The sequence below is a fragment of the Mizuhopecten yessoensis genome, unplaced genomic scaffold, assembly GCF_002113885.1.
Source record: "Mizuhopecten yessoensis strain PY_sf001 unplaced genomic scaffold, ASM211388v2 scaffold4835, whole genome shotgun sequence".
NCBI lineage: Eukaryota > Metazoa > Mollusca > Bivalvia > Pectinida > Pectinidae > Mizuhopecten > Mizuhopecten yessoensis.
In genome coordinates this window covers 318,920-336,271 of record NW_018405745.1, presented here as the reverse complement: position 1 = coordinate 336,271, position 17,352 = coordinate 318,920, and the positions used below count along the sequence as shown (strand labels likewise).

General features: G+C 34.4%; 1 protein-coding gene across 2 annotated transcripts in view; it reads right to left on the bottom strand.

The window, feature by feature from the left end:
- LOC110449856 (rap guanine nucleotide exchange factor 1-like) overlaps positions 1-17,352 on the bottom strand; it is a 78,333-nt gene that overhangs the window by 48,798 nt on the left and 12,183 nt on the right. For both annotated transcript variants that reach the window (XM_021496986.1, XM_021496988.1), the window contains exons 2-3: positions 13,054-13,096; positions 1,249-1,454 (exon numbers count right to left, since the gene is read on the bottom strand). In XM_021496986.1, the coding sequence (XP_021352661.1) occupies positions 1,249-1,434 (186 nt within the window). In that variant the 5' untranslated portion in view covers positions 1,435-1,454; positions 13,054-13,096. The remainder of the gene's footprint in view (positions 1-1,248; positions 1,455-13,053; positions 13,097-17,352) is intronic.

Below are 17,352 nucleotides of genomic sequence, written 5' to 3'. Positions count from 1 at the left end.
GGATAAATAAACCTTTATATCACATTATGAGGAGGATAAATAAACCTTTATATCACATTATGAGGAGGATAAATAAACCTTTGTATCTCATTATGAAGAGGATAAATAAACCTTTGTATCACATTATGAAGAGGATAAATAAACCTTTGTATCACATTATGAGGAGGATAAATTAACCTTTGTATCACATTATGAGGAGGATAAATAAACCTTTACATCTCATTATGAAGAGGATAAATAAACCTTTATATCTCTGCCAAAGTAGATATGAGGCAGCCTTTTTGTTGAGGACTTGAAAGCATCCAAATCATCATCTACCTGTGCCCAGAACCCTAATTTTTTACTGGTACATAAGTAACTTTTCAATTGATCAGCTTATTTTCAAGTAAAATCAGCTGAAAGTGTTGGAAAACATTATTGAAAAAATAATTTTTATATGAATTGTTTTTTATTCATATGATAAAATCCTGTACTAATTTCAGCATTATTATTTCAGAGCTGAGAAAAGCACTTGGTCATGTGCAGCACTCTGAAGCATGTTGTAGACAACAAATTATGAGATGGTAACTTCCGATGACTTGAAATGATGCACTAGCTAGCTCTATAACGACGTTTTCCTTTCAAGTCAAATGAAACATCATATGAACATTATGTTTAATGGTATACAAGTAAAACAGAATGTATCTCTTTGACAGATGCTACTACATCTTATATCTGCAGGGGTAGTGAAATTTTCGATATATCCTATGAAATAATAGGTTGGGCTAGCAGGATTTTTTAAAATCTCAATATGGAAATTGTACACCTCTCAAGTGATGCAATTCCTCCACTGTAAATGTATCTACTCTGATATGTATATATGTCAAATTTTTCAAAAAGTTATAATTATTAATATTTTTGAAAAATTTCTATGATATTTTTTCTTCCAACAGCCAAATCTTCATACAATGATTTATTAACAGAAATCAGGATAAGTTACACCTGGTCACTTCATAACAACACACATGCAGCTAACTGTTAATATAAATAGCTATGGTCTATTTTTTTTATAACCCATTCTTAATTTCTCTAAATAAAATTGAGACAGCAACATTTACAAACTACTTTAACTGACTTTATAATTAAAATCAAACTTATTACATGGTTTTCCCACCAAGAAAATGTTTAATATCATCTAAATCTGTATGCAGGGATGCATTATAAATAAGTGTTATTTAGGTTTTTAATAGGACCCTTGAAGTCACCTACCTCTGGTTTGTCTGGTTGGTCAAACCTTCCACTATCACCCAAGCTGCTCCCTCGACTTAGGGGGATGGGGCGGGATTTAGTGCGGTGGGTGAAACTTGAGATTGAGTTGTCGTGGGATGAAGAGGATGGCCGTCGCTTGATTAGTCCTTTCACATCGTCCCGAAACGATTTGGCCTTCTTCAGCATCTTAGAACCAGATGCTTTCTCTGTTGCAAACAATCAAAATACCATATGAAAGACAACGACTAAAATTACCATTTAGGAAGCATTGATATGTATATAAAACTGTTATGATTATCATGAATTATTATTCCTTTTACTAAAGTCCCCAAACCTGTAAGAAATGTCCACCTTACAGCGAGTCTCATAACCTGAACTACATTGTAGGAATGCAAGAGTTGTCTCTCTTGTGATGCATATCTACCTGGATGGTAGGCCACAAGCTTAGCCGAGTTATTCCTCCTGACAGTGAATTGCAGTATGTTCAGATTAAAGGATCACTACTTCCTGCTGCTCTTCTTATGTGATAAATGTTTACATATGATTATTAAAAGCAAACATTCTAGTCTTAAAAAAGAACCATTATATTCAAACTGAATACCAGGTAATTCAATGAAAAGAATAGACATAATAAAAATTTAAATAAGAATTTTTCATAGTAAGAACATACATGTACATGTACCATTAGAATTAAAAAGCATTTTCAGTCAAATTTTTGATAACTTGTAAGCAGTTTTTTTATGAAAGGACGAAAATGCATTGGTTATGATAACTTACACTGGTTGATGACATCAATACAATTGTACATCTAAGGTAGGGTTAATTTCCTTGTAAATTGAAGAAAATGTCAAGGGTTTTCCCCAAATAAGATAGGAATATATTGCAAGCAGGAACAATTGAAGTAGCCTATTTTAAGATTTTTTGTTATGTTATATACACTTGTATCTGGTGTGTGTAAGTCAAAAGGTTTCCCTAAGGATTTATAATATTTATTTACACATATATCATTTAAGAATGTCCAATATTCACAATGTCACGGGTCACCTGTAAGTTTTTAATTCACCTATTATGCATTTGCATGCAGCATTATTATTATATGCACCATTTCCGTTGTGACTCCGGTGAGAAACCGGCCAGTAGTTTTATTACAAACTTCATCCTACACTGTGTCGACGATATGTACAACACCTAAACTCAATGACTCAAACACTGGTTTTTTTCAAACTGAATTCAGCATTGACAAAGATGACCATGAAAATATACTAAGTTATTTCAATAAGGTATTTATGTAATTCAATGTATGGAAACATAATTAATATCTGAGGTATACATACAGGTATGACTTAGGCTCAACTGTCCCTATACGCTATATCCATTCCTATATACTAACAGCTTTCCTATAGCTAGAACTCCCAGTCACCCAGTAGTTCAATCAACACCGTAATAGTGCAGGATCCCCTCCCCCCCCTCCCCTAAACCCAGATTTCCTTGCATCAAGATGTCATGTTTTCACATACACTAGACTATAAACAGCTAGAGAGCACGGTTTGTCAAGGTTTCAGTGCCCTATATGACTCAGTGACAGAAAACCCACCTTGATGACTAATTCATTTTTCGTTGAAGATTAGAAACGTACTTCAATACATATTAATGGACATTTAAATTCTTAGAAGCCTTCAATGACTATACAGCTTATATTTTCCTCTCCATTTTAAAGAACTTTTAATGCATTATACAGTTTTTCTATACAATCAAAAAGAATGTCCCACATTATAACTTTAGACATCTTTTTATAACATACATTTTAATTATTGGGAGATTAAAAAGACCTTGCACTCCACTGTGATTGAAAGTCTTTGGGGAGGTGTAAACAAATCTGTTGAAAAGTGTAAACAAATTCCTGCAAAGGTGTAAAATACTTTTGGAATATTGCAGTTTACCTTTGGTAATTAGAAATACAATGTCGATACCAGTAACCAATTATATAACACCTTGATATTCAGCTTAACTCATTTACCCCGGAAATCTCATACTGAACTATCAAAGACCAACTTCAGGGGTAAATGAGTTAATGAGTTGATAAAGCAAATTATTTATTTTTTAATTCATAAATAGATATACCAATACTTTTTAACTTTGAGTTTCAATTTTTTACCATAAAATTAAGTTTAGTCAAGGTATAAACAACCAGACCCATCTTATATTAATAGTTATATCATACAGGAACTGGAGATAATCATCATGCTATAGAAACTCATATCATTGATCTCCATCATACATTATAATAACGTCAAACAGTAGAAATAATAAGGCACAGCAAATAAAGTCATCATGTCTCATATCCTGATGATTTCAATTTCTCAAACTGCATCATTAGACTTACATTGAGCATGGAATATTTACATGTTTACACTTTTGTTATGCTGATGCACATGAATAAAAAATACACATAAAAAATAAACACATCAAGAAAAAGACCTAAACATTCATCATACGCATCTATTATATATAGGATCTTACATGAGTTTCCATTTCATATGATATTTATGAAACGAGTCTAAGAATTTTCTAATTGCAAGCCTCTGGCGAGCTAAAATGAAAAATTTGTGACGAGTTTCATAAATTTCATATGAAATGAAAACTCATGTAAGATCTTTTTAAATCAAGATTTGTGGCATTTATTCGTGTAAAACCACAATTTTCATGCAACCTTGAAATGTAAAAAAAAAATACACCATTTTGACTCCAGTGTGTAAGTCTGTGACGTCATATACTTGTCCTAGGTATGACATCACAATTGAAACAATTGAAACTTACAACCAATCACAGGGCTGATAGGTCATATTACATGGGTAAACATTCACTGGATAACACAGTACATTAGGTGATAAATATGTACATGTACTAAAAAAATATATAAAGATAGATTATTGTTAAACATATTTATGAGGCGTGACACAAGTTACTCAATAGGAGTTATTCACAAAAAGGTTACAATTTGTATGTGTACACCTGTAAAGTGCTATACCTAACGTGACCTACACCGTGGGTACAGACATTCAGGAAACTATCTAAATATAAGTTGAAATGTATCAACATATGTCTTGTCTGATGTCTATCTCAACAAGTTAAATAACACAAAGCCACCTTACTGACCCTTTAACAGGAATCAAACCGCCTTTATAAATATCAGCATTTATATATATATACAAGTACAACTTCCGGCATCAGTTTACCACAAGTCTGTAACGTTAACCTACTCTGCTTCATGGCTTCAACTAAACAGTGGTACTTATATATATGTTATCCAATTCAAGAGGGGTTATGAAGAAACATATTTCTTTTAATGCAATTCTTTTTTTTAAAGCTTATTAACATTAAAAACATTTTGCTTCTATTTCAACTTTAAGTATGTATGGCAAAGCTTTCATATTTCTCAATAACATATACTTTTCAAAATCTATAGTATTTGTTTTTGAAGCATCTTTTCTTCCCTGATGCTGTATTATGCTGAAGCGCATACATGTACATATATATTTTAATATTTTAGAACGGTATGACCTACATGGAGCATGTTTAAAAAAAAATCAAAAAAATCTTATACATGTACATGTACTGATACATTAGAGAGCAAACTTGAAGCCCTTGAGTTCACATAATATCCTGGTATGATTTGTGCATTACAGCCTTGCTCAAAAAACTTTGTTTTGGTTTATGTGGGGGTTTATGAACTAAACAATACATAGAGGAAAGATGTATATGGAGTTGTTCAGATAACAAAAGAAAAAACAATTTTTACAAATTATATGATACAATTCACCAAATTCCCAGCTGTAATTAACATAAGCTGCTGAAAAATTAAAGTTGCTGAACTGTACAATGTATTAGTCCAAGGTACTGGGAATGACACGGCAGCCTGCGAGTGTATTAATTAATATAAACACCTGTACCACAAAAAACGCACGCGTATCATGGGTGGAGTGACTCATACGTACTAAACACTAACTATATATCATAGCAGTATATTAACCAGGCTCATATGTGTCATACGGTTCCGTAACGTGACAGCCATAAGCTCATACGCATTGTTTTTATACCTCCAACCGTGTTATATGAGAAAATCAATCCACAGTCATCATGAATACTTGATATTGATCAATTATTGAACAGAAACTATTTTTATGACAAAAACATTGTCAGGTTTCATTAAAACTTGTACTACAGCATTTCATGATAATAAAGAAATTCAAAAGTATTTGAGTCATCATCAGTTTAATTGATTTGCTGGTTTTTTTCCTCATTAACTCGTAAGAAATATGCATGATGCTGAATATTCGGCTGCAAAATGTGCCAGATATATATGAATGCATCAGGACTTACTTGGAAGCATTTATCAAGAATGTAGGCATGTAATGACCCATTTTAGATGGGTTTTTTTTTTACCGAAAACATGTATTTGAATATATATATGCCTACCATGTGATTGATGAAGGATATACATAGTATAAATCAGGTCATGTCAACATACACTGGCATCAACTTGGCATCATTCCTCTTAAACAGTCACTTCAGCATGGTGAACATTTTTATAATCACATCAATTATTGAATGTAAATTTGTCAAGCTCAACAATTGAATTACACAGCGCTATAGTAATGTATCACTGCTTTAAGGGGTATATAACTGGGGTAAGCTCACAGAGAAATGTACAGATAATGACTGACTAAGCACTCTGTAGTTCAATGACATGGTTTTGTCAGCTGTTGGTATGTGTATAATGTAACCAAATACAAAGTCCAGTTCTAATTATACAATACAAACAATACAGTGCAATGTCTGTCTACAACATCTGTTCAATACAATGACAGAAAAGACAGAAAAAAAAACAATGATCCAACTCCATAAAATAGTATAACATGGAAGGTTACGTGTTTAATTCTCTTTCATGGTGCAAGTTTTTCATACAATTTTTCACAGATGTATGTCAATCGTATTCAAGCCATAGTACACTGATGATGCATGAGCTTTGTTTCTAAATGGTACCTCATAATATGTATGCCAATTGAGATATGAAGCTCAAAGCTAAGGTGTCTCAAAACACAACAATCCAACATCGACATCTAGTTTTCTACCAGCTGGTACTCCTAGGACAGACCAGTGATGTAACAGTAGATAATGATGGGGATGTAATTAATAAATTGGTACGTCTATTAGGGATTTAGCTATATTCTACACATACATAAGAAGATGTAATGCTCCCAGTGTGTAGACAGGCTCTGTAAAGAGCTAATTAAAAAGTAACGCACATACATTTGTATATATAGTTTACTTCCTTGTATGATACACTTCGTACTTATACCAGGTACACTTGCATATCTGATGGCGGCTATATCTATAATTTTACATATTATAATCTTCCATGGATTTCAAATTGTATACTATGCATATATATACACAATGTGGCTCTATATGTTCAATATACATGTATATATATTGGGATGTTGTAAGACTCAAATGGATATAGATTATAGGTTCATCAGCAGGTCTGCTCCATATGAAGGTCATTAAATAAGTGTTCCTTGCAGTCTTATCCTCTCCTTGACAGTGTATACATGTAGGTCTAAATCAGTCTTACTGGAAACCATCCAACCGGTTTGTATGTCCTAGCGCTCTAGTCAAATTTAACACTTCAAAATTGCACATATTTATTTTTTGGCAGATTCCAGATGATGGCTTGGTTAAAGTGCAACACATTTTTCGCCACATTTGGAGAAGGGATGAAAGTGTTAGCCAATCAAGAGGAGTAATGATGCAGACCAGGCTTCTAGGTTGAGGAGAAACTTTGCCCTGGATCATCATGTTTCTGATTGCCAACTTTATTTGAAACAATTTGCTGCTTTCTCACATTACAGTGGGCTTTGCAGATCAATTTGGGAATTATTGCATCTAAAATGGGTTCACAGATCCAACCACTTAATCAATTACTCTCCTGTTGGTACATTTATCAATGCAATCCAAGGGAAATTCTCCTCCTTTTATTTGTATCTTTTATCAATAAAATCAAGTGTTTTCTCCTCTTTAATCCATTTCTTTTATCCTTAAACCCAAGGGAAAATTCAACAGGGCGTATCATACCTACGGTAAACCTCCGGTCAGTTCGAATCGGCGGATAGTTCGAACACATATTTTTTTCAATAAAAACAATAATTTTCTAGCTAGCGATAGTTCAAACTCTGATTGACCCTATTTCGGATAGTCCGAACTTGTCAAATGAAAACGTAAAGTAAGATTTTTTTTCGGCAAACTCCATTGAAAGCTCGCGGCGATCGGCCTCGGAAAAATGCTTTGATCAACANAACATTTATTTAATTTTGTTCGAACTGACCGAAGGTTTACCGTATGTAGAACCTGCTCTCTGCATACTCTGGTAGTATGCTGCACTTATATAACAGCTTTGTAATTTTGGTCATAATGGTTGATTTTATTTTGTAGATTTTCATGAGTGGAGACAGTCATAAGATTGAAAGAATACTGTAAATCATTTCATGTTCCAAAATCAAGACCTCTAAACACAAATATTCTGCTCAGCGAAATTTGCATGTGGATTACACATTTCATGGATCTCAGTACATGTTATTATATACATGTAGTTATATAGGTGGCTGTTGAAATTCTGGTTCGCAATAAAATATAGGTTGGGCAGTCCAAATGTGTCTTATAAGTTAAAGGGCATTATTTTGCATTAAACATTATTATTTTTTTAAATTCCTTTTGGATATTTTTTGTTCAAAAACTATTTAACCAAGGTTTATTCAAATGAATTTTATACACAGAAAATGTTAAAAACCACTATTGACAATCTTGGTAGTTTTTGTTAATTGTAATTTGAATGAACTACATTAAGCAATGTTCTGTCTCGGATAACTTACCAAACTCAATTGAGCAGTCCAACTAAGCAAAGGACCTAGATAATCAAAGCATAGTTAGCTTCACCGGAATTTATCTAAAATTTTCAACATCAAATACAGCATACTTACTCAATTTCACCGTGAAAACTTCAATGTCAGGATTTTATGCGATCATTTGAAGACAGGAAACATGAAAACACATGTAAAATTTCAGATTGTTAAGGAATCAAACTTTCTGAAAAACCTGTTTTAATGCCCTGTTAAGTAAAAGCCACAGAACAAATTACTCTGGTTATACAACCTCTCACAAGCTGAAAGTGTACCTGATGCCTCCCTATATATAATTCTTTAGTAATACTTCCATCTGTCCCTCAGCTGTTGAACTGACCAGATCCTATTAAGCTGTTACATAAATCTGGGCCTAAGAAATGTGGAGTAAATGGGTAATGCTATTACCACAACTGGTTTTTGATATCTGAATTGACAGGATCCATCAGTTACCCAACGTTTACCATATCTCACACCTTTATTGATCCATCAGAAACACTGAATTGCTTTTTACATGTGAAATAAATAATAAAACTGCAGGATAAAGATTTAGCAGCTGCAAATCAGTTGACAGTAGTTGATATTTTTACATTTAAGCGAAATTTATGCAATTCATAAACTTTCAAGAAAAAAAAATCATTAATAAGTTTTCATGTGATGGTTTTGAGTAGTGTATACTACATGTATATTTGAATTTTCAGTACATGAATGTCTAGTGGGTTTTTTAATGATGAGTTTAACACAGTATCACAATATGTACACAAAAGCTGCAGGCTAGGCCGGGTCAAGGTAAAACAGACATTGCACTAACATGTACAATGCTTATTAAAAATATTTATCATATTTTCATTACCAGCAAAATATGAGGTTTTACAATGAAACTAAAGTTGATATTAGCACTTCTTGTTATTTTCATACTAACCAACAAATCAGAGAGAAAAATTTGTTGCGAAAAATAAAGCTAAAAGAGTTGTCAATTGTGATGTCTTGATGTTTTGTTTTGCTGTGATCTAGTGACCGTAGATGGTCAGACACCTTAACCACTTGGCCACCGAGGACTCTAGATGTGATGAGTTGAATATATTATTTCACTCATACTATATATATGCACTCATGTAAACTGTCCATCCCATCCATGAAATATAGCTGTTATTGATGAAGAAATCAAGAATCTATATCTATATATAATTATCAAAGAAGTAAAAATATTTCCATCTATATTTAAATTGTGGTTAATCTTTAAAGTCTTGCCCCAAGCTTTAGCCACTGATCTTTTGCTAAAGTACATGACAAGATGCCAATTTAGGCGATATGGGAAAAGCATGTTCAAGCTAACCCTGATAGCATCAGTACTGTGGGATCATTGTTTACTGAAGATTATCATAGATTTATGGCCACGACTTGCTGCTGAAGCTCCAGAGCAAAACATAAACCCTATAAAGCTATCTGAATATTTCACACTAATTGACCCTGCTCTTTATAAAACACCATGAATGTGTGTTCTCCCCTGATGCGAAACAAAGTATGACATGAAAGAAGCAGGTTAAAGATTGCTGTAAGTGAGCAATCCACTATTGATTGTTAACTGGTTGGGCTGACGAGAAAAACTAATTAATCACTTCTTACGGTAATATCATATTCCACATACCTACTGAAAATCAATTGGGACCTATACAACAATCAAGCTTTTAGACCCCTGGCTGGTCGTAAAATACATTTTACAGTTGGTTATACAGCAATTAGCTTTGCAAACAATCCTGCCAGGGGAATGATGGTCCTGAAATATTTTCATAATATATAAATTGGTTCCTGACCTACACCTGTTTCTGGTAGGTGGTAATGAAAGACAGTGTAATTCTCCATCAAACCACCAATTAAAGCCCCAGGTGCAGAGGGAGGTCAGAGTGGGTCGGTTTATAGGTTAACATGTCTGGCATCTGATTAAAGGGTCAGGACCTCAAGGTGGCCACTTCATGTAAGGTATATAAGGTAAGATTTACAGGTCTGGGCTGTCTCCCCGGTGCTGTATCAATATACATACAGACAGCAAGATACACGACCAGTAGTTGTTCTTCTGATACAAATCCTAGCATTTTCTGGCATGTAAAAGTACAGTTTCATATTAAGATCATCTGCCCACAGGCAGTTTGAAATATTCTTCTAGCCCAACCTCTATTTTGATAGTCAATACTACTTTTCACAAGTCCAGACATAAAATCTACTAACCCCAGGCATAGGGCCAGTGGAATTATACACCCCCCGATACTTTGAAGATTTTATGCCATTTTGACAGATAAGAGAGCTATCATTCATGATACAGCTTGGGATGTTGGGAGGATAAAAATAGTAATGTATTTATATATGGAAGCAGAAAACCTCACACACACAATTTCTCAATGGAGCAAGGTAACATCACATCACATCCTAGGATCCAATACAAAGGTAATTATAATACTCACTTCAACATTGTATCACATCCCAGGACCCTATTTACAGTAACTATCTCAATGGGCAGACACTAGCCAATGTTATACATCTAGATCATTGGACCCTCCACTCTACATGGGTAATGTTACACATCTGGATGAGGGACCCTCTACACAGATAATATGTAATGGACTGATACCAGCACATTGTTACACATCTTAGGACCCCATATACAAGTAATATCTAATGGACCAACACCAGCACATTGTTACACATCTTAGGACACCCTAAACAGGTAGTATGTAATGGACCAATACCAGCACATTGTAACACATCTTAGGACCCCCTACACAGGTAATATCTAATGGACCAACACCAGCACATTGTTACACATCCTAGGACCACATACACAAGCAATATCTAATGGACCAACACCAGCACATTGTTACACATTCTAGGACCCCCCTACACAAGTAATATCTAATGGACCAACACCAGCACATTGTTACACATCTTAGGACCCCCTAAACAGGTAGTATGTAATGGACCAATACCAGCACATTGTTACACATCTTAGGGCCCCCTACACAGGTAATATCTAATGGACCAACACCAGTACATTGTTACACATTCTAGGACCCCCTACACAGGTAATATCTAATGGACCAATACCAGCACATTGTTACACATCTTAGGGCCCCCTACACAGGTAATATCTAATGGACCAACACCAGCACATTGTTACACATTCTAGGACCCCCCTACACAAGTAATATCTAATGGACCAACACCAGTACATTGTTACACATTCTAGGACCCCCTACACAGGTAATATCTAATGGACCAACACCAGCACATTGTTACACATCCTATATATAGCTAGGACCCCCTACACAAGTAATATTATATGGACCAACATGTACACCAGCACATTCTCACACATTCTAGGACCACATACAGGTTATATCTCAGAGGACATGTTGGGATCCTGAACAAAGACAAGAACTGTCACCTTAACTTTATCCTTCTACCGGTACCCTGTACAGACATTTCTAACATTTTCCTACATTTTGAGACGATGCAAGTAGAAAGACGTCAACATATATACAAGATTATCACCCTTTAACCCTATCCTGGGACCTTGTTCAGAAATCCACAACTTCCACATTATATCTCAATCTGGGATCAAGAGCATAGACATAAACTCTCACCTTTAGCATCATCCTTTGATCCTCTGATGTGAAATTAAAAGGTATGGTCACCTGCCCAACCACATGGGTTTTCTCCAGGTACTCTAGATCTGGTTTCCTCCCACATTAATACCCTCTGCGATCTACTATCCAGCCCAACAAGAGTAATTAATATAAGTTGATTAAACTGGTTTCCCAATTGTTGTAAAATAAGTATACCAGGCAGTTAAAATCCTCTGTTCATGACCCGGTACATGTGCACATGCATATGCATACATGTACAATTCCCACATTTTACTTTTTCCTGGGAAACTACTATACATTTCATGTACATAGATAGATATATGCAACCCTTATCTTTTACTACACTCTAGAACCTGAATAACTTGTAACACTTGAGAGGGAAATAATGATTTATTAGAAAGAAAATGATACATTTGCTAATTAAGTGCAGAAGTGTTATTGAAAAGTTGTAAGTAAAATGCAATGAGAACAACTAAGTGAGGTAAGTACATGTGTATTAATACAAATGTAGAAGCAGCAGTGATAAGTGTACAACTATTTACTGTAGGAGAACACAGATCTATAAGTGGTAGGGAGAAATAAGATATCATGTCAGGTAGAATTTTCTCCCTTTTTTAATTAACTATTTGAGTTGAACCACTCAAGGTATAACCTAAAACATTTCAATGCTATAAAAGAACCCTAGTTGATCGTTATTGATGGATTTGTAACCAAACTCAATTGCAGTAACAAATTCTGATTCAATTGTTCAATTACATATTTTTTTTATTGCCATACAATCACTTTGTTGATAATAATAATTTAATCTTACAAGTTACACTATCATAAATCTTCATAAACAAATGTACCAGGTATTTTATGAAATATTGCTAAAAAAACCAAAAAAACCCGACAATCTGAATCTGAATCTTCTTTACGAAATACTGACAGTTTTTAACAACAGGTGCTTTTGTGAAATACAAAATTTATGACACAACATTAATCGAGGTACAAATATTATAACAGCATCATGATCAAAAAGTGCCGTAATCATAGTGGCTATGTTAGTGATGCTCAACGCCCAGTGATGTTTTCGATACAGTGAAGAAGCAGAAGATGAGGATATTATTATAGTGGTTATAGACCAGCTAATGATTTAGTTTGTAAAACAGTCTGGGTAAGTGATACATGCCATATAAAACAGATACAGCTCCCAAAAAATCTCATACCTTTCAAACTCCCTTTAATGGGTCTTGCTGTGGTTATCACAAACTGCAAAATCAAATTTTTCAAAATATATCTTGAAACATTAATTCACAATTGTGATTTTTTTTCATTTATTTAAAAATAAGCACATTTACAACATTGCAAGATACATTTTTTGCTGTACATGTATATTTCTGATGAATATGACAATCATAAAAAATAAATATATTCAAGGGTAATTAAAACCTTTTATCTTTGCAAATATTCTACACATCATACAGGCCATGCATGTCTACTGTGAGGTGTTGATTGCAGAAAATAAATTGAATTGGTCCGATTGGTCCGATGGAAGAATTTTAATATATCACAGCACTTAGTGCTGATTACAAAAAAACAGCAGGCAATGATAGTTTCTTAAATAATGGACAATGACACCTACTGACATTTGTTTTTACCAAAGAAGAAACAATAGTGTCATTTAAATTTGTCATTTTTTGTATTCTTATACAGTTTAACTGAGTTCATGACCTTTACCAATATTCCTGAGGACACTGCATGAAGAAGGTCTGTAACCTTAAAGCTACAGGGACAGCTAAAATTCTAGGACAAATTTGTGCTGACATAAGTTCTAGCAGCATACAGTACATGTATATGACAAGGATGTGGGCGGGTTACACAGTTGAACATGGCAGTGTGGGCAGAGTCTTTGTCACATGGTATATTACAGAAGCATGTTTCCAATACCTGTGAGTCCAATACAGATCTGTTACTCTCCCACACAGCCACAAACAAAACTGACATAAACAAACATCCATATACAAAATGTAGGACATTAAACTCTGGAATTCAGTGGGGATGGGAATGGGGCGGGAAACTGAGTGGGAGGGGGTGGCACTAATTCAATTAAACCAGAAATTATAGGTTGATGACAAGGAGGAGACTGCATTGCTCCCATAAGACAAAGATGACAAATGTAACTGAGATTGAAGCCCACTCATCACCTCTGGATTACACAACCTGGAGGCAATAAAACAGAATCTTAACCTGAGTTGGCAGTGTACAAGCATTGCTGTACAGTCAATGTTACAGTAACTCAGTAAGCATGGTGCTGGATCAAAGACTTTGAAGCTGTGTGTCTTATTGGATGTAAATTTGAAGTTGATAACCGTGCTACACAAACAATGCAGAATTCTAATTGAATGCTGTAATGTCTGCAGTGTTCAATAACTGCAATAAAATCTTTATTTTGCAAATAATACATCATTCAAACCAAAGCAGATTGAGATACATGCTGGCATCCTGATTAGTACATAGCTCGCCCACATGATGCCTAGAGAGTATTGACAGTCTTAATTGATAGTACTGACTGATACAGTACCCGGTATTAGCTAAAAGTGCTATGCATGTTTCTAATTGATAGAAGTAACTGATATAGCCTGTAGTTATCTTAATTACCTATAGTATTACAACGTAACATGAACACAGCAAAATACTACTGAAACTTATCACCATCTTATTTGTAACGCTCTTAATTATATAATTTTACTGTACATTACTGTAATCATATATTATAAGTATCCCATTTCTTGAATGGTATATATTTATATTCAATCATAGCAATGACCAATTTTGATTTATACAAAGAATTTACACAACCATAGACTTTCCTTTATAATGTGTATTAAACTTGAGTTGAAAGTTTTTCTTTTTTAAATTTAAAACGAACTAACAAAGACTATTACACATTAAAGTGGTTGATTAACAGTGACGTTAACCACACCAGCCTGTTGTTTAATGGTTGGGTTGAATTTTTTTCATATTGCAATGTTTGAATGGCAGTGCAGGGAAGTCAATGTACCCAGTTTTTTCCAAAATCAAGGTGAAGAAGTCCCATGAAACAGGACAAACATAAGGTAAGACATGCATGGATGTATTCATTAAAAGCTTTACTTGTCAGAGCACGAGTGCAATGTGTGTACAGAGCCCCAAATAGAGGCAAACGACATTGTAATATAGACATCGCTGGAAGTGAAGGAGGGGTCATTTGACCAATATCTTGACCTCCAAATGTCCAGATTACAAAAGGCAAAGAAATAAAACAGTAAATACATTTCATAAAAGATGATTCAATCAAATTCTAGTAATACTTGTTCTTTATTTATGCAATAATATCGCCAAATACTGGTACTCTAAAAAAATACTGGTACTCCATAAAAATACTGGTACTCCAAAAAAATAACGCTGCATATCACTGCAGAGACAAACAGCCCAATCCCTAGTTTATTGGTAATACTGCCCACCCTATTCAATTAATGAATGTCCTTAAAAGTCTATAATCTGGCATGCACATGGGGCAACCACAGTGGAAAGTACATCAAGAGAATGAGAAGTTTTAACTAGACTGCTCACTTGTGAAATGCCATTTAAATTTGTTTTTCTACTTTAATTTCCTATCTTTTGAAATACCCCAACATGGATTTTCTGACTGACATTTATGCAGCAATGTATCTTTATTGATTGAACTGCATCAAAAATGAAGAATGTTTGTAAAATCAATGGTTGTGCGGCTATAGGTATCAGATCCAAGTCTATTTTCTGCATCAATGTTTCATTGCTGCTGGCAAAAACCTTACTGCAGTCTGATATACCAAAACAAGCTAAACTACCTTGGTGGTATGTTCTTGCTAAAATGCTACTGCAACAAGAAAGCAAACCTACAGTTTAACAGGCTGATTCATGAAGAAGACATGCCTGTTCACAGTTAAGTGAAAGTAAACCAACCAGATGACATGTTCACATTGACCGATCTTGAATAGATGGTGCGGTTTTTTTAATCTGGATTGTGGTTAAACTTACTTTCAACGGCCTGGGTCATAGACAGGAGTCATGGGAGACACAATCAAAAAAAGGACAGAAAAAAGACAAAAGTCACAAGTGTCGCAATGGCCACAGGCTAGGGGGCAGCAGATTTATTTTGGTTTACATTGGGGTTTTGTTGTGCATAATGAATAATTAATTATTAACTTTGCATAAATTATAAAGAACGTCCAGTATCTTTGTTCTTATGCTGTTAAAAACCTCATAAAGTGTGAGCAAAACTTTGCATAGACCATGCGTGCCTCATGGATTAATTCATGGCATAACCTTAAATGATATTTTGATCCCAAATATATTAATACTGTTAGTTGGTTGGTTGGTTGGTTGACGAGTTTACAGGAATAACTACTTTATAGACATGTCAACATATAATGGTGTAATTCTAATGAAGAGTTATAACTGATCATCCATTATCAACACTGATCTAGTTCTTCCTGTAATTGGAAGTCATGTCAAAATAGACAGAATTACACCTATGAGGAACTCTAAGTCTATTTGCTATATATATATAGCTATAGTTGCCCTAACTCATATATACATGTATGTGTACATATATATGGGGCAAAGAAGTAATTCCAACAGTGTGGACAAGTTTAGGTTGTCAAATTTTCGGAGCAATTCGCTCCTTTATCAAGACACAGTGAAACAGAACAGTTACATGTACATATACATCATATTACAAGGAGATAGAACTGATGTACATATATATATATATATACACTATATAAATACTAGCATTTCATCCTTTTTGTCCTATCCTGTCATTATTGATCATTTCATCCTTTTTGTCCTATCTTGTCATTATTGATCATTTCATCATTTTTGTCCTATCTTGTCATTATTGATCAGATAGACTGCAACATCCAACATAGTACTCTTGGGAAAATATGGAGAAATTATGAGGAAAATTTTGACCTCAAAATTCACAAACACTGACAGAGAACAAAAGGCGAAGTAGGCCTGTATGCATCATCACAAAACACTTTACTTGATGCTTGTGCCCCAGTCGAATGGCTGTACAGCTGTATTCAGTAGATCTCTCTTGAGAAAACTAGAAATAGTGGCTTATTGAAAAGTGACCACACTTTACTGCAGTAGTAAAGCGAGTTGTACTAATGACTATGTATTGTTAGCTGATCAGGCCAGCAATATTAGTCGGAAGGGCTCTCTTGGGATACTGCCTGGCAATTACCGGAGCACCCCAAAGTTGACCTTCATGTATAATTCATCAAAGTAAATATACTACTGCAGTCAGGCAGAATTGTGCTAAAAGGATTTTCTTAGACTATTAGTGCTGTAACATAATTAGCAATGGGGTCTACACAAAGGTCAAATAAAATATAACCACACTGATTCAACAAATGCAATTTGAACAGCTATTTCAAGCACAATTGTTTAACCCAAACACATTAGCATGCAAATATAATTTTTTAGATATCACCATG